At 42.7% G+C, this 17,967-nt stretch overlaps 2 protein-coding genes and 1 long non-coding RNA gene across 7 annotated transcripts in view; 2 read left to right on the top strand and 1 right to left on the bottom strand.

Annotated features, from left to right (window-relative positions):
- LOC144588991 (uncharacterized) overlaps window positions 1-17,967 on the bottom strand; it is a 193,393-nt gene that overhangs the window by 114,057 nt on the left and 61,369 nt on the right. The gene's annotated exons all lie outside the window — the stretch shown is intronic.
- Window positions 4,200-12,165, top strand: LOC110080366 (uncharacterized). Of its 4 annotated transcripts, XM_078392704.1 has the most exons (4): window positions 4,200-4,539; window positions 8,780-8,895; window positions 9,170-9,325; window positions 10,890-12,165. In XM_078392704.1, the coding sequence occupies exons 1-4, from the start codon at window positions 4,305-4,307 to the stop codon at window positions 11,097-11,099; spliced, it is 717 nt and encodes a 238-aa protein (XP_078248830.1). In that variant the 5' UTR covers window positions 4,200-4,304; the 3' UTR covers window positions 11,100-12,165. The 4 variants fall into 4 exon arrangements, 1 of the variants encoding a protein (XP_078248830.1); XR_013544796.1 differs by lacking the exon at window positions 9,170-9,325 and having other exon boundaries at window positions 4,425-4,539; window positions 10,890-11,019; XR_013544797.1 differs by lacking the exons at window positions 4,200-4,539; window positions 9,170-9,325 and adding an exon at window positions 4,829-4,960 and having other exon boundaries at window positions 10,890-11,019.
- Window positions 17,684-17,967, top strand: part of DEF6 (DEF6 guanine nucleotide exchange factor) — a 59,122-nt gene continuing 58,838 nt past the window's right edge. The window contains exon 1 of one of the 2 annotated variants that reach the window (XM_020796297.3): window positions 17,684-17,859. In XM_020796297.3, the coding sequence (XP_020651956.3) occupies window positions 17,764-17,859 (96 nt within the window). In that variant the 5' untranslated portion in view covers window positions 17,684-17,763. The remainder of the gene's footprint in view (window positions 17,860-17,967) is intronic. The other variant, XM_078392702.1, reaches the window with a different exon arrangement.

Raw genomic sequence — 17,967 nt, 5'->3', positions numbered from 1 at the left:
CCTGTCCTCTGAAGATGCCGGCCACAGAGGCTGGCAAAACATTAGGAAGAAAAACCTCCAGAACATGGACAAGCAACCCTGAAAAACCCACAGCAACCATTGGATCCTGGCCATGAAAGCCTTCGAGAATGCAAGCTGTATTTTGTTCACTTGGACATTTTTCCTTCAGTATCACTAAAACTGCAGGCCAGAGTATAATACAAAAAGTACCGTATACATATGTGTGATCTATTCATAGAATATTGTCTCTGGACTGGGCACTTTTTTTTTTTTTTTTTGGCTTGCTGGTCAGATGAGATTTTGAGCTCTCCAGAACTCTTCATCACACAAAGATGCTATAAAATTTAGTTAAGGCAAATACGGTATCTTAAAAATTGGGCCAGAGTTGATGCCCACAGCCCATGAAACCAGACTGCCAGGAAAGCAAAACAGTTTTAGATTCCACATGGGTGAGTGAGAAAGGTACCAATTTGCAGGCTCTCCACTGTCTGCACATAGTTATTTCACAAACACTCTGTTGGCTCAGGTTTGATTCCCCCCTCCCCCTTAATCAGGTATGCTTAAGAGTATAATGTAAAGTAATCAACATTATTCTGAAAGGTTTCTTGTCTGTTCTGACATGTCTCATCACAGAAGCTTGGGCAGAGGGGAAGGAATCCAGTTGTTAAGACAGAGCAAAAATATGGTCAACCTTGGTGTTCTGTCAGTAGGATGAGGCGGCTTTAGATACAGCCATCATAGATTCCAGGATTGATCTGACATTAAAAATCAGGATCAATGGCTGATCTCAGGGTCAGCCCAAGACATTTGATGTCTGAGGCAGAGCAGCTAATTGGCAACCCCACTTCCACTCAGGTCCAAGTAAATTAGAACCCAAAGCCGGCCGAGTTATTTGGATATGGAGTAGCTATCTTTCCAAGGCACCCCAGATCTGTTCCTTCCTCCTGTTTTGTGAGATACAGTACTTGCTGAAAATGGGTTGCGTTTCAAAGTCCTGCTTCTTCCCAAAAGTCACAGGTGGGCCGCGATGTGAGCATGAGGGACAGACACATCATGCCAGTCTGGGATGAGGAGTTTCTGCCCTTCCTCCAGTTCAGACCATGAGCAGCCACTCCCAAAGGTACAGCTAGGAAGGTACCTTCACACATATCCGGGATAGACTGGAATGGCAATGGAGGTCTGAACCTCTCTCCTCTCAGGCATTCTTCATTCTTCTTCTTAACATGTCTTGCAAGCCCAAGGTAACACATCTTTTATTATCATGAAGCAAGCCCCACAGAATAAAAATTCATTTCCGAACATAGAAAAGTCAGGGTATCTACTTAGTTCTTAAGTCAGATATAGAGAAAACAATAACCACTGGACCGTCTAGCATTGATTGTCTATACCAGAAGTCAGCAACCTTAATGTCTCTCCAGTTGCTTTGGATGATAACTCCCACAATCCCTCATCATTGGTCATGCTGGCTGAGGCCTTTGTAATATGACTTCCAAAATATCTGGAGGGCCAATGATGCTCCCCCCCCCGCCACCCCCAGTCTACATTGCCTTTAGGATTACAGATCAGAAAGTTTCCCAGACCGGGAAGCTTTGAACCTGGGACCAGCACGTATGCTGCTACTAAGCTCTAGCCTGTCTTAATTTATGTTCTCCCATCCTATGTAGCCATGTGCAATGTGCATACTTGGTGTGTGTGGTTACTCCATCAGCACATATCCAGACCATTCACTTAGTTGCACCCCTGGACAAACAACAGAGAGCCAAAAATTTGTGGAAATCACTACAGTATTCTACAATAGGATTATGGCTCAAATATATGCTATTTTTCCTAAATAACTCAATGTGGCATAGAAACATTATTACACTGATAATGCAAGCTGAAAAAAGCACCACACAATAAGGTAAAGGTTACCCTTGACAATTTGACCAGTCGTGTCTGACTCTAGGGCGCGGTGCTCATCCCCGTCTCCAAACCATAGAACCAGTGTTTGTCTGTAGACAGTTTCCATAGTCACGTGGCCAGCGTGACTAGACACAGAAAGCCGTTACCTTCCCACCGTGGTGGTACCTATTTATCTACTTGTATTTACATGCTTTCGAACTGCTAGGTTGGCAGGAGCTGGGGCAAGTGATGGGAGCTCACTCCATCACGTGGATTCGATCTTACTACTGCTGGTCTTCTGACTTTGCAGCACAGAGGCTTCTGCAGTTTAACCCGCAGTGCCACCACGTCCCTACTACACAATAAAGCTACCAACAAATACCATTCACAGCTAAGCTCCACTTTCAGTAGCTTGATCCATGCTAGGGTTAAGCAAAGGATGAGGCTCAAGAGACAAATTCAAGATACCACAAACTTCACACACAACAGAAAAACAGCTACCCTTTCTAGTTAGGAAATAGGGAAGAAGCGTATCTATTCTGTATGGATGTCAATCATTTATAGGTCAAGACATGCTAAAATGTCTAAACAGGAACTGGGGCATCACTGAAAACATTTTGATTTTAAGCTTCAAGTTGCTGGAAACAAGGCTGTCCTTATCAGCGTGCAAGGGATGACTCCTTGCATGGTTGCTTTAAATGTGTGTTGGAATATAAGAGCATGATAGTGGTTGAAGACAATGAAATCAGAAATCAAGGGTGGTTAGCTTATCTTAAACAAAGGCATTTTAATAGATGCTTGGCAGTTATAAATAAAGCAATCTGAAGCCCCCCTTCCTCAAAGCCCCCTATTACTGCATTTCAAGACAGGGAAACATTTACTTGTTGAATTTCTTCCTGTCATGTAGTTATTAAGAGCAAAAAAGCTTTTTTTAAACACCTTGTGTTACAAATAGAGTATGACATAAATACAAAAGACTGATAATATTTTTGTTCCAATACTGATTCCAACATAAAATGAAAGCTGGCCTTTTCTGTAATATTAGATTGGGAAAATTCTCAGCACAAAATATATATTTTAAAAATTATATATATATTTTCCTCTCTGATCTTTCTCTAAAAATTGGATGTTGCATTTCTCAAAGGTCTTCACATCATGTTACCAGACAGTCAAGCCTTATTGAAAGTCATACATTAGGTTCTCTACCCCACTTTAAAGCACCAGTGGAGGGAGTCTGTGAGCTTTTTGTCATGCTCTGGAGGTCTGTGCCTCTGTTGACCTTGAAATGCTGCTTCTTTTGCAAGACTGGGGTAGTGAAAGTGCTGCAGATCTTCAGATTAAAGAGTCACAAGAAATGGCAGGTTTACAACAAGTCTCACAGACCCATGCAAGACTTTGGAAAAATAGAAACATCTAAAAAATTTAGTTGTGGTTATTACTTTGTTTGAGGGATGTGGTGGTGCTGTGGGCTAAACTGCAGAAGCCTGTGCTGCAGGGTCAGAAAACCAGCAGTCATAAGATCGAATCCATGCGACAGTGTGAGTGCCCGTCGCTTGCCCCAGTTCCTGCCAACATAGCAGTTTGAAAGCATGTAAAAATGCAAGTAGATCAATAGGGACCACCTCAGTGGGAAGGTAACAGCGTTCCGTGTCTAAGTCGCACTGGCCATGTGACCACAGAAGATTGTCTTTGCACAAACGCTGGCTCTAATTACACTTTTTGTTAAACGTGATGATTTTATAGGTTTAGATTTCCTGATGCTCCTTGTTATTTATACAACCAGGGCAATGATTGGGATAGGGAGAACTCGTAAGCATGTACCAATACCACTATACCAGCAACGCCCTTTCAGCGCGCCACAATATCGTGAATGGAGCCCACAACAGGTGGGCCTGTGTCCCCACAGCCGGTGGGCCTGTGTGCTCTAAATGCCAGGGCCGATTTTTGGTCCCAGTCCGGCCCTGTCCATGCAGTTTGTGGGTAGGTATCATTTGATGGCATTTCTTTATAGGTGTTTTCCTGATGGTCGATCATCGCTCCTCTGAACCTCCTGGATAGCTAAAACAAGGAAGAGGGAAAGAAAGTTAAGTGGGCAGGGAGGGGGCAGAGAAAATAGGCAAAGGGGGAGGCGATCTGTACAGAGAATGAGACATTAGGGAGCAATCCAGGAGGTGTGGACCAGGAAACACCGGCAGGATGCAATGCAGCCCAGAGCATTCTGCCACAAGCACCCTCTCCATGTGTTGATACAAACACAAGGATGGTATCTCAAATCAGCCAGAAAAAAAAATGACAGAACAACCGGAGATAACTCCAGTGTGTGGACAAGCCCAACGACAGCCACACAGACTTCACACGAGGCTGTATGTATCTTTAGTGTCATTTCGGGAGCAAAAATGTTATAAACAAACAAATAAACGCATATGGAAAGAGAAATAAATGAAAGAAGACTAGAAGAAAACCCTCGCAGTTTACAAATTGCTCCTCAGCGGTGTTGCGAACTACCCGCCCCCAGAGGAGGCCACTCCTCGTCCGGGCGGCTCAAGACACACAGCTTGAATCAAAGCCACCTCACCCGGTCTGCGGGCGCGAGTGGCTGCGAGGAAAGGCCCGAGGCGGGGCGGCCAAGCGGCGGAGCTGGCCCTGAGCCCTCCACAGGTCGGTGCCAGGAGGGAGGCGGGGAAGAAGGGCGAGGGCTTCGCCCCGGCTCCTAAGGGAAGGGAGCTTTGCTCCTTCTGCGCCGAGCCACTCCGCGCTTTTTTGCAGCCCTAGCAGGGCAGAAGGGCGGCTGCTCCCAGCTCCTCTCCCTCAGGAGCAGCCCCCTGGCCCTTCTTCGTCTGCCTCCGCGCCCCGTCTCCCTGGCGCGACCTGCCTTGGATCGGCTCTCGGTTTCTTTCTTGACCTTCCCGTTCCCTGCTCGAGAGGTTGGGCTCTTGTGGCTCCGGACGGGCTTTGAACCACCGGCAGGCGTTCGAGTAAAACTACCCGGCAGTGGTGGGGAGCGGCACCTGCGTCTGAGGGGTCGGAAAAATACAGTTTCCTCTCAGGGTTCCCAGCGTTTTCCTGCCAGGACTCCTGCGTAGGTAATCCGTGCATTACAAACAAATATAATGTAGGGTAACGGTCTTTCAGGGAGTCACCCTGCTGTGAAAGCAGCTGTAAGTTAAGGTAAAGGTTCCCCTTGAAATTTAGTCCAGTCGTGTCCGACTCTAGGGCACGGTGCTCATCCCCGTTTCCAAGCCGTAGATGCTGGGTTTGTCTGAAGACAGTTTCCGTGGTCACGTGACCAGCGCGACTAGACACGGAACCCCGGTACCTTCCCACCGAGGTGGTACCTATTTATCTACTCGCATTTTTACATGCTTTCAAACTGCTAGGTTGGCAGGAGCTGGAACAAGTCACATGGATTCACTCTTACAACTGCTGGTCTTCTGACCTTGCAGCACAGAGGCTTCTGTGGTTTAACTTGCAGCTGTAGGCACCCAATAACCTTTGTGGAGTGCCTCATAACCTTTGTTCTGCTCTAGTAAAAGCCCTGCGCTCCAGCATCTCCAATATAAATGGAGTACTAGTTACACTTCTTATTCTGTCTGTCATTAAAAAAAAACTTGTTAGCATTATGCTTTTAAGACAGCACTTCATAGATGTACATACTTCTGTTTACAGTGCTAGTTGACACTGAATGACCTGAGTGGTTAAATCAGGAATAAAGGTATTCCATTCAATTGTGTTTCCGGACTTGATGCACTAACTGTACAAACTTGGTTAGCTTTGGCTGCCCTATAATTGTATCCATTCCTATATGCCTTCAACTATCTATGTTCAGTATCCCCTTGGTATTGTGTTGTTCCTTGCCCACATATTTGGTTTATTTGGACATTTAACAATACATTTTATGTACATGTTTAAAAGAATTTGGGAGAAAAAATATATATGAAAATGAGTGTTTTTGCTCATTTTATCTCACCTCTTCTATACTCTGGGAAACACGCAAATCAAAAATAAAGTGGAAAACCCAAACCAGTATTGGAAAGAGAAAGGTGTACCACTGCCTATGACAGCCAGATCATTAACTGGATGACTAGAAATGAGCAACAAGCTTGAGTGCTTCTCCATCCCCTATCTCTAGATAAATCCATATTTGGAGACATCACTGACAACCAGTGTTTGCTTATTTGGATATAAACTGGGATATTGAAAGATTTCCAGTAACATATTAGAAAGGAAGCACTTGAGCTTGTCACTCACTGTTGATTCTCTAAGCCATGATATGAAGGCTTGGGAGAGGGGTTTTTGTCAGTGTTCTGTCTTTTGTGCTGCCCTGTGCTCTCTGAATTTGCTACTCTTTAAGTGCAAACGAAAATCAAACTGCCAATTTTCTCCTTGTTTTTTGAAACAAGCAAGGGATGTGAAATCACTGTGTGGCTTTCTGTTTTGAAATATTCCTATAAATGGTTGAAATCCAGTAGTAAGTTGCAGCTAGAGTAGGCCCTTTGAATCAGTGGAACTTATGGAGGAGTTGACTTAAGAAATCCACACTGATTCAATGTGTCAACTCTAGTTGTGACTTACTGTTGGATTTCAGCTGCTGATTCTACCTGTCTTTTGATTGTGGTACATGTTTCATGTTGCAATCTTTAGTCATAAACAGAGTTGGAGGGCTTTTGGTGCACAAATACTGAAAATTCAACTGCAGCTAAGATTTTACCATTGATGTTCTTAACTCTTCATCTTTTGCCAGCTTTAAATGATCAAGAGGCAAATAAGTAGCACTTAAAGCGGATATGTGCTACTACAGTGTTTGTGGCCACTCCAGAGGGTTATGACCCCAACACCCTAGAAGCAATTCAGCTAGAAGAAGGATCCACAGCTTTCATATACCATCCTGTTTCATGTCAGGTGGCCCCATCCTGGCAATGGAAGCAGATGTGAGGCTGGAGGAATTGGTTGTTGGGGAGAAAAATAATACCTTTGATCTTAATGCCATTACTGCCTTCAACGATTGTGCCAACAAGGTGAAGATGTCGTGTGTCTTCCATGTGGGGCTTTTAAACCACATCATGATTCAAATAAGAATGCTTCTTTGTGCCTCTTTAAGAGATTTAAAAAGTAGGAGGGATGTGGTGTAGACCAGTAGTTCTTAAACTTTGTTACTCGGATGCTTTTGAATTGCAACTCCCAGAAACCCCAGTCAGGACAGCTGGTGGTGAAGGCTTCTGGGAGTTGCAGTCCAAAACTCCTGAGTAACCCAAGGTTAAGAACCAGTGGTGTAGACAGCAGTGGCATAACAGAGAATCTAAACTTCATTGACATTATGATGGTTTTAACAAAATTTTCTAGTGCACAATCTTTATTATTCAGTGCCTTGTTTGGTAAATACCAGTTTATGAAAAGATGCCAGGCTTGCAGATTGCTGCCTCTATAAGTAACCTTGCTTTGGCTAAGAACTCATTCTGAACTGTATGTGTGAATGGTTGGACATACCCTGTTTCCCCAAAAATAAGACCTAACTTGAAAATAACCCTAGTATGATTTTTCAGAATGCTAGTAATATATGCTCTACCCCAAAAATAAGCCCTAGTTAAGTGAAACCCCGCCCTACACCATTGTGTAGCAACTAGAAGATGACATGACTGCATTTGAATAAATGTAGATTGTCATACATGGAAAAAAAATCATCCCCTGAAAATAAGCGCTGGTGTGGTTTTTGGGGCAAAAAAATAATATAAGACCCCTGTCTTATTTTTGGGCCGAAGAATTGATGCTTTTGAATTGTGGTTCTGGCGGAGGCTCTTGAGAGTCCCCTGGACTGCAAGAAGAACCTATCAATTCTGAAGGAAATCAGCTCTGAGTGCTCACTGGAAGGACAGATCCTGAAACTGAGGATCCAATACTTTGGCCATCTGATGAGAAAAGAAGACTCCCTGGAAAATACCCTGATGTTGGGAAAGTGTGAAGGCAAGAGGAGAGGGGGATGACAGAGGACAAGATGGTTGGACAGTGTCATCGAAACTACCAACATGAATTTGACCAAACTCCGGGAGGCAGTGGAAGACAGGAGGGCCTGGAGTGCTCTGGTCTATGGGGTCATGAAGAGTCGGATGCAACTTAACGACTGAACAACAACAAAATCACTTAGGTGACTGTACCAGCAAGGTTAGGTATAAGTATGTATATTCTTGAATGAGAAGGTATGTCCTGGCCCCCACATGGTTCCATAGCCACCACTGCAGCTCACTAGAGAAGCTGTAACAGATTATAGCTACTGGCGTTCCTACAATTTAATGCAGTTTTGGACACATGAACAAAGGTATTAAACCTCTCATTAATTTTAATCCTACTGCATTTCCAATTCATTAAGGAAGTAGTCTTTCTTTTTCTTCCATTAAAGTGAGTGGCCCTTGGATATGCTTTTGAAGGCTGTGGTTGCTCTTTCACCACCTCTAATATACACAAAGTCCATATTTGGACACATCTTGGTGAGTGACCGACCATCCATGTGCTCAGAGCCCAAATGTGAGAAAGGGTTCACAAGTACTACCAACTACAAGAACCACATAAGCATCCACACAGGTGAATAGAGGCATGTTTCTTTTTTGCAGTTTGTGGTGATGGTGTTATTTGACTCTACTTGGGTGGTCAGCTCTGCAGTGACCCAGTGATATTATCTCTGGGAAACAATATGAAGAAAAAAAACCTACACTGGTATTGCTTAGCTGGTCTATTTTCCATCTGTAAGATGATGAAATAAACATGACTTAGGCATGTTAACTTGGAAGTGATCCTTATTGTATTCAATTAGGCTTACTCTCTATCAAACATGTTCCAAGGCTTCAGTCTAACTTTATGCCATTAAGTGAAAAACACCTTTTTCTGCATGCATTTCATTCTTTTTCAGGGGAAAAGCCATATGTGTGCCCTGTACCAGGCTGTGGAAAATGCTTCACAGAATATTCTAGCCTCTATAAACACCATGTGGTCACACACATTGCAAACCATACTCCTGCAATACAGGTTGGCATCTGAAGGTGAACCTCTGTTGAGAAAAGCATTGCATTTCAAATGGGGGGGGGGGATTTGCAAAAGCTGTATCTGTGTTGTTAATTCATTCATACACTCACAAATAACCTGTCTGGTTAAAAGTTATTTGTTACATGACTGTTTTCATTTGCCATGTTCAAAGCTGAAACATGTTCCTAATCCGTGAACTGACATTAATTTAATAGGATAGCTAATATCATGCAGCTTGTATTTTCTCCTGTCTGTCTTCTCTTGTGCCCTTTTGTAGGCTGTTCTGCCTCATGAAGACTTGCGGATATTTAGCAGCAATATTGCAATGGCAGAAAAGACTGTCACAACAATACTACTGCCCAAGAAAACGGTTTCAAGGATTGTTTCAAATCCTGTGAATTTGGTCAATAACCATGGGACTGTAGTTCATCTGGTACAAATTTCTTGAAAATATCTCCTTTGGACATGATTGGAGGAAGTGCTGTATGTGAATGTTGTTTTATTGGTGTGGCTTTTTTCATGTTACAGGTGTCACTTCTGAGACAAGGGTAACTGATGATTCACCCATACCATCCAGCCACAAGGAGCAGCTGGTATTGCTAGTAGTAGCAAATAGCACTCACATGGCAGTTCAGGTGCTTTATGTGAACTTTGTACTGCCAGATTCGCACCATATTTCAATCACAAGTGTTACATTTAAAAAGTTAAGAACTAACAAATATTTGAGTGAAGAATAATGCCAGCTCTCAAAATAAAACAGACAGCCTATGAGAGGCAAAGAAGGAGAGGTTCAGCAGCTTAAATGCTACTAATTTGCTTTTATTCCATCTGGAACTCAGCCTTTTTCTTATCAACTAGATTGAAAAAGAATTGCTTTTGTTGTAACATTATTTAAATTGTAACAACTATGAGGACAGTACTTTTTCCCATCATGATCTAAGGTTCTCAAAGAATGTGTGAATGTCTGCACAGGGGAAAATAAGAAGTTGTTCTCAAAAAGCACATATACATTTTATTAAGACTGTGTTTCACACTAGAAGTTATACGTTTTGCTTAAGTGTGTCCTTCTAACCACTACCTGTTTTCTTTTCTTAGAATGCAGTTATTTCATCTCCATATACCTTACTATGTTGCATTCATTCATATTCTGGCCGAGCACTTCTGCTTCTAGTCTTCCAAATAATAACCATATTAGACAGTCGTTCTTGTGGTTTTAAACAGCTTGCACAGAAGAATGACACTAATTTTGACTTCAAGCAAAAGAGCTTCAAACAAAAGCACTGAATACAAACATGCTTTGGAACAACTTAGTTTGGGAACATATTTTCTTATCTTTTTAAATGTAATAATTCTGATATATATTGCTAGGCCTTATCAGGGTCATCAAAGTTTTATGAACAAGTCACCAGATGTTTTTCAGAGCAGCTGAAGGCGATGTGAAAAAATATGCTACAGTAGTTCTGGGAAGATTCAAGGAAGAGTCAGACTACTTCCTGCTGATGCCTTTTGTTGCAAAAACACCCTAAACCAGCGATGTCGAACCTATTGCACGCCTGCCACAGCTGGCACGTGGAGCCCTTTCCGCTGGCACGCGAGCCATAAGTCACCAGATCACTACTCCCCCCCTGCGCAGCCAAACCTGAGAAGGCGCCTGCAGCCGCAGTGCTGGTGCTTTGGCAGGTGGATCCAGGGCAGCTGGCAGTGGATCTGGATTGGGGTCTCAAGGTACCTCTGTGCCAGGATTCCCCCTTCTGGGTTGCCACTTCCGGTTCTGCTGCTGCCACCTCCGGTTCTGCCGCGACACACCACCACCCCCGTTTGGGCATGCGAGCCCAAAAAGTTTCGCCACCACTGCCCTAAACTAACAAAAACCAGAATTTGGTCCAAGAAGCCTCATCTTTATTTAACCATTTTCACAACGACGATCCCTTCCAAAGCTATACGGTTCCAACTATCTTGCAAATGATGTTCTTTCTTTTTCTCTGTCCATCTAAAAGCACAACAGAACATCAAAGATACCATCAATATGGCAACTGCAACAATTTAGCAGGAGTCTGCAGCTCTTGAAGCAGCCGCATCAAACAATGAATGCTGATATCTCGCAGAAACTAGGAGACGGGGAGAGGAGTGCTCTACTGAAGGAACCACAGCTGGGTAGACAAGCGGAGCTTTCACAACTGCCAGTTCAAAATCTAAATGCTGGGTAACCAGCCATCAAGACTTTGACAGGGCAGTTATTAATTGGTGTCATGTATGCAAAATGAATGATAGATAACTGACCAGCACAATCAATGGATTTTTTTGGATTATACCTTTTTGATTAAATGACCTTCCTACTGTTGAATATCATCGTGTATGCTGACAGAATTATCTTCAATGAGCTAAACTAAGTACAAAGTCAAAAACATGGAGTTAACTTGTAATAACTTTAGAAAAAAAGGCTTATTAACTACAGATGTTAGTATTTCAGTAGCAAAGGTCAAAATAATAGCATTTGAGTGAAAAAAGAAAGAAGGTTGTTTGTCTTACATATTCCAGGCATGTTTCTTTAGCTTTGAAGAACGTTTCTAAATTAGGTAAACCAGCCCCTAAAGCTGGATGGCATTGATGCAAGTGTGGATGGAGAGAGAGGAATCAGATAGCATGTGCTCAGGCCCTTCTTCAAGGAAGAAGGCACACAACAGAGAGGAGGGGCAGGAAGTAACCAATGGGCAATAGCATCTCAATAGCAGGGTAGTAGAACTGAGTGATTGGCAGAATCACCCACTGCATACTGGGACACCATTGATTTGCATATTCCAACACCTGCAAGCACTACAGTGTATTTCATGGACACTTTAATAAATTTCTGGAGGAACACCTGTCCCATTATTTTGAACTCACCCTTCCAGTTTCCACTGAATGTTAATGGATTAAGCACTTAAATTAAACTGTCCATTTTGTGAACTGAAACGCTTTCAAAAGATGATAGTTTTGCACTGCACTTCAGCAGCAGGGACTGTTACCATTTCATACCTTCTAGTAGGTAAAGCTGTTTTTAGCTAAATGCCTTAAGAAGGATTGCAGCTGGCTGGGTGCTATCTAATTTCCTTGCACTAGGACATATGGGTTGAAATCCTGCTCATCAGGCCTCATTATATGTCATTATAAATGTGCTGGGTATTCCGCATTGGCAACAAGGACTGCACAACATGATTATATAATCCAACACGATTTCAGCTATTGAGTATGAGCACAGAAGTAATAAAGAAATCATCAGTGGTCATTCCATAATGCATAGCACTGGGAGAGAGTAAATATTTCTGTGATGGCTCTGCTTTATTCATTTTCACCTTCAATGAATATTCAAAGCATCATCAATAGTGAAATAAACTGAAGTAGGCTAACCATGGAAATATACTCTGAAAGGAAATTAAAAAAGAATTTCATTATAGTGCATTTGTTATGTTCACTTGTTGAAATACAGGAAGGTTTCAATGTGTTTTTCTCAAGAACACTTTTAAACAGTTCATTGACCCTTTTATACATTCTGCCCTCTCATAATTCCTTGCATATTTTCACTATGGCTAGCTTTAAATTCCTGATTTTCAGAGGGAAAACCATCACTCAAAAATGCACACTTTTCCTTGTTTTCCTCTCTTCATCTCTCCCATCTCCTGAGCTTCCTTTTTTTCTGCTGAAAGGAAGTGGCTAAAGATTTCCTGCCTTGTGGTCACAAATAGGTTGCAATGGGTTTTTTTTAAGCTGACTTTGCTCCTATGTCTTTTTAAGAGACAGATCACCTAGTTTTGCCAGATCACAGTCCCAGAGAAGCACATTCCTTTTAAAATCACCCACATAGCTTGTATGACTTTGAAAAGAAGACAGCACCTGGCCGCTTTGGAGTGGGCGAACAGACTTGGATGACTGGGCCCAGCTGCCATACTAAAAGGAAATGGAGATGCAAAGCTAAAACCTAAAGCAAGAGAAAGGCAGCTCTGTCAGCAAAGTGTAGCTTGTGTACAGTCAGTTGCAATATACTGGTGTGAGGCAAGGTTAAAAAACATTCTGGTATGAAGACAAAAAAACTACACATACCTAAAAGTTGTGTATTGAACTGTCAGTGAGGGCAAAGAAATAAAACGTGTTTTTTAAGGTTAATGTAGACCAGGTTATTTGGTAGAGGATCTTGCGTTTTAAGGAAATTAGTACAGTTATGTGAAGTAACATTTTAATTTCAAAGGGTGCTTGCTTTATTATCAGAGATTTCCTGGAGCTGAAAAGAATGTTTCTTCTATGTCAATTTTGTTCCTTCGTTTTAATACATTTTAAACATTTTTTTAACTTTCCTGGGGATATCACAGAAAGCACTACACTTGTGTAAGACCGAGGGTGAGAGCAAGATTCCTCTCATGGGAGTACCGTCCCTCCTGCCTACTGCTGAGAAAGAGAGCCAGACCCCGCCAGTTCTCCCACCCAGGAAGAGAAGACCACCTGGACCAGACCCGGAGAGGCTAGAGAAGGAGTTGAACGAACTAACAGTCAAGGAGACCAGGACTGTATTGGCAGGACGGGGAGAAAAAGTGCGGGAAGTAGTGGAGACGGGACTGGTAGGTATAAAGGGAGTGGGATGAGAGCTACCTGTGGGCTGGGAGTGGATATGGGTTGGAGACCCCTGGACGGGAAAGGTAGAGAAACTGAGGGTCTTGAAGAAAGAAGCAGATGCCAGACGGAAGAGAGAAACCACCCCTAAACCATCATACTGGGGTGAGAGAGAGAGACCAAGGAGTGGTGGAAGAAATTAAGATACGAGAAGGAAAAGGTGGAAAGAGAACAAAGGGAGAGATTAGAATGGAGGATGTGGGAGATGCAATGGATGGGAACAAGGGAGGACCCTGGCAGACGGGGGAACCTTCCAGGGAGTGTGACTGGGTGGACTATTGAGATGAAGACACCATCCCCTTATGGAGGCGGAGAAGGGATTATTATTAAATCCGGGTACACCACCTGAATGGCCGGAACCCTGGAATGTTCAGAATGGAACCCCCCGGTAGACCTGTTGTCTGATGGGGAGAAAGGTTGGAATACATTTGACACAGGATTTTTGTTAAACCATGCAATAAATGTTACCCCTATTTCAAAGCCGAGGAAGTCTGGTGATTTATTTGGGGCTGGTTTGGAGCCGAACATCGAACCCTCACAACTTGGCATGCTGTAACACACTCATTCTACACACAAATCATTGTTCAGTCCATTTCCCGGGCTGCTTTTTATACTGTACTCTTACCATTTGTAATGATGTTAAGTAAAGCATTTAACAAGGTATCAGATAATGCTGATATTTCTTGAGGTCATTGGTAGAAAGTCTTGATTGATGTAGGGAGCTAATACATAAAGTTGCAGCCCTATGCAGAGTTTAAGTAATGGACTAAACTTGCTTTAATATGCTTTGTATGTTAACTCCATGGGTTTGATCTGTTTGGCTAGGACCTTGGGCAGACTTCCTTGAGAAATGCAGCAGTGCTTGTTTCTGAGCTAGCATGGGCTTGGGACTGCAAAGCATCCCACTACAAAAAATATTTGCATATGTCATTAATGACATAAAACACAATCTAAGATTGTTAAAATTAAAAGCACTGGGGAATATCTGTTCACAGAATCTTAGTGACTTTGGGAAGTATTGTTTGAAACTGAAACTGAAAATTTAAGTATTGATATTTTAATGGTCTGCCATGAACATTCGACAGAAATAGATGAAAGGTTTTAAATAAATAATGTTACTGCTCAGTAAAGAAGCACAAATCCCCACAAATTAGACTGGTAACAAGTACTGTGGCGTGGTGTGCTGCTCTCATCTTTCCTAACAGCACTGTGTGGCTACCGACCATGTTCAGTCTTCTTGGGCTATATTGGGCTGTTCCTCTTCCCCCTATTAGTTTTGTTCCTCAAGCATTTTTGTACTTCTGTAAATCTTTAGGAATGTTTCAAGGATCTACTAATACCTCACTTGTGCATGCGTAATGCCATTTTGGTTAATTAGGAAGAAAATTCTGAGCATGAAAAAGGAACAATTAAGTATGTAACTGCATAAATAACTCCCATTCTATGGATGCCCATTACATTTAACAACATTTATTTCCATATGTAGTTGCAAACCAATGTACACTTGTTGCAAAGTAAGGATTACTCCTGAGTAAGCATATATAGGTTTGAATTCTGAGGGAGATGAGTCAAATCTATAAAATGGAGAAGATATATTAGAAACTGGATCTGTTTCACTAATTTGAAGGCAAATTGTATTTTGCTGCTTTTACCTCCTGTCCTTGATTGGACTCCATTAGGTCTCAATTTAATAGAGATGCACAGAGTACTTTTCTGGTACTGTCTGATCAATCAACACATCATTCCGTAAGCCATTACCAACATGAGGGTGCAAACCAAACAAAGGCTGACAACTTGAGAATGGCTACTTCACTTAGAATCATATTTAGAAGAGTGGTAGTAGACATTATGACCTTGCTCTGTCAGATTTGGAGAATTGGAGACAAATATTTTTTAAAAATCAGGTTTTAATTTTTAAAAAATATTTCCCATTCCATGATATTTTGCTGCCATTTTTTGCAGCTGGTAGCAAAGTCATTTTTTATTTATTTGCATTCCATTACTTCTTGAAAAGAAAATAATTCTTGCTATGTGCTTATTTAATTTTAAGTTGCTCCATCCTGTTGTTTATAAGATGCATGGCTTTAAAGATGCTTATTTGCACAGAAAATACTTCAAAAACTCTGGCTGCAACTGAAGTATTCGGAGGCAATTGCCAAACTTGCCAGTACTCCAGGAAGTGTAAAAAGTCTCACGGAAGAGAATAAGTCTTACTTCTGAGCAAGATAGTAGATTATGACTTTTAACTTTCCGGAGAAATTGATGTTATTGAACGAACAGACAAGCCACAGAGGGAGAGAAGCTACACAGAGAGAGTAGACATATACACAGAAAGAGGAGCCAGAGAGAGGAAGAGATAGAAAGCAAAAGAGTGAAACAAGGACAGGAACTGTGAAATGGCAGGGAGAGAGAAGGCAGAGATAGAAAAAGAGAACTCTGATGGCTCTACTTGTACATAGGAATTTCTTTTCAGCATTTAGTTAGAGAGCTTGTAAAAAAAAACAACCATCCATAACAATTGCTCTTTGTTTGGGTAAGAATTGGCTAACTGATTAAAAAAAATAAGGGAATAAACTTCTTGGACTATCCCTTGTTTGGGATATGTTTGTGAATCAAGAGGGATCCGGCGTAGACCATCTTGACTGCTGACATGGATATCAACATTCAGACAGCCTTTGTTGTGTAAAGCTTGGCCTCCTTTTTCCTGCTAGTAACATGGGCAAGACACCAGGCTGTTTTCTGGAGGTTAGAACAGTAGATACAGAATCTGTTGGGAGTTTTTACATCCTCACATACTGCTTGTGGTTTGAGTGACTGGGAGGGACCTTTCTGAGCTTGGATGACTATCAAACTGTCCAGCACTAATCAATTGTTCATTCTTCCTCTGAACCTAAAGAAAGCCCCACCACTCTGCTATGTGTTCTCCCCACCCTCTCTTTAGTCTGTTGGAAGCAGAGTTGTTTTGTTTGCTGTTGGTCTGTTCACAATTGTAAGCAATGAAACATTTATTCTACTACTACCCTGTTTCCCTGAAAATAAGACAGGGTCTTATATTAATATTTGCTCCAAAAAACCGCATTAGGGCTTATTTTCAGGGGATGTTTTATTTTTGCCGTGTACAAATGCAGTCATGTCATCTTCTGGTTGCTGCACAATGGTGGAGGGTGGGGTTTCATTTAACTAGGGCTTATTTTGGGGGTTAGGACTTATATTACAAGCATCCTGAAAAAATGATACAAGAGCTTATTTTCAAGTTAGGTCTTATTTTAGGGGAAACAGGGTAATAGTAGAATAAATGTTTCATTGCTTACAATTGTGAACAGAGTTATTGAGAGTGCAAATGCCAGTTAATGAGAAAGGGGTGGACTGTATGGGGAACTTGTAGTTATTCTCTTCTGCAAGTCTCAGTACTTCTACCGCATAGCAAAAAGGGCTTTTAAGTAGAAATTCAAAACTCTGCAACAGATTCAAGATGCTTTATTCCTAAACTAGAGGCTTTTTGAAGGACCGAATAATAATTATATGCTGTAAAGTCAATTCCAAAAGTGATCATGATCCTCCCAGACTTCTCCATGTGCAAAGCACTCAGAATCCGGTTACCAATCTCTTCTAGTGGAAGGCCAGGCCCTTCAACTTGCCCAGGGCTGTGCAGGTGGTAGATTATAAAAACCCTCTAGGTGATCTTTTCTGTCCTTCCCACACACACACACCTCAAGAATTCAAAGTGGGGGTTCAAAAGCTTGATCCCCCCCAGGCTTTTCAACCTATTAAGTTATAGCAGCTCCGTATCCCTCAGTTACTCGGACCATTGAATGAAAAAGAACACAGGGAGGGCGAAGGGGAGAGACACACACACCTATCCATCACAGGTTACAAGGCATGATGGGGATGTATAATCTCCAGGTTTAAAAGGAAGATGCCAGATGCAGGGGAGGGGTATCAGGAGACTGCTCCCAGGGGCATCTGGTGGGGCCACCGTGAGACAGAGGAAGCGGGACTAGATGGGCCCTTGGCCTGATCTAGCAGGGCTCTTCTTATATAAGCTGTTCAGCTTCGGACCGATAGGAGGCACTGCGGTTTCGGGGTTTCTCTCTCTGCCCGCTTGCCGCCCCTGAGCGGCAAGTTTCCTGAGACGACGTCGTGGGCGCGCGCGGGTGCGGGTGCGGGCGCGGGCGCGGAGCCTGTTCGCGGGCTGAGGTGCTTCTGACAGCCGCGCCAGCTCCTCGAATCATGGAGCTGAGAGCAGAGCTTCTGAAGTCTATCTGGTACGCCTTCACGGCCTTGGACGCGGAGAAAAGCGGGAAAGTGTCGAAATCTCAACTAAAAGTAAGGGGGAGAAAAGGTGCGGGGGGAGGGACACGGAACAGCCCGCCCTCGAGTGGGAAGCGGGTCTAGATTAAGAAGCCGGCGGCGTGCTTTGATTCCTGCCCGTTT

The sequence above is a fragment of the Pogona vitticeps genome, chromosome 4 (genome assembly GCF_051106095.1).
Source record: "Pogona vitticeps strain Pit_001003342236 chromosome 4, PviZW2.1, whole genome shotgun sequence".
Taxonomy (NCBI): Eukaryota; Metazoa; Chordata; class Lepidosauria; order Squamata; family Agamidae; genus Pogona; species Pogona vitticeps.
The sequence above is the reverse complement of the archived record's forward strand: the minus strand, read 5'-3'. Positions and strand labels throughout refer to the sequence as shown.

What these genes read in the sequence shown, in the direction of transcription:
- LOC110080366 (XM_078392704.1), top strand. Translation starts at nt 4,305, where the DNA reads ATGGAAAGAGAAATAAATGAAAGAAGACTAGAAGAAAACCCTCGCAGT. An exon ending in TGGCCCTGAGCCCTCCACAG is followed by an intron (nt 4,540 to 8,779) that starts GTCGGTGCCAGG and finishes ATTCTTTTTCAG; the next exon opens with GGGAAAAGCCATATGTGTGC. An exon ending in ATGGGACTGTAGTTCATCTG is followed by an intron (nt 9,326 to 10,889) that starts GTACAAATTTCT and finishes TCCATCTAAAAG; the next exon opens with CACAACAGAACATCAAAGAT.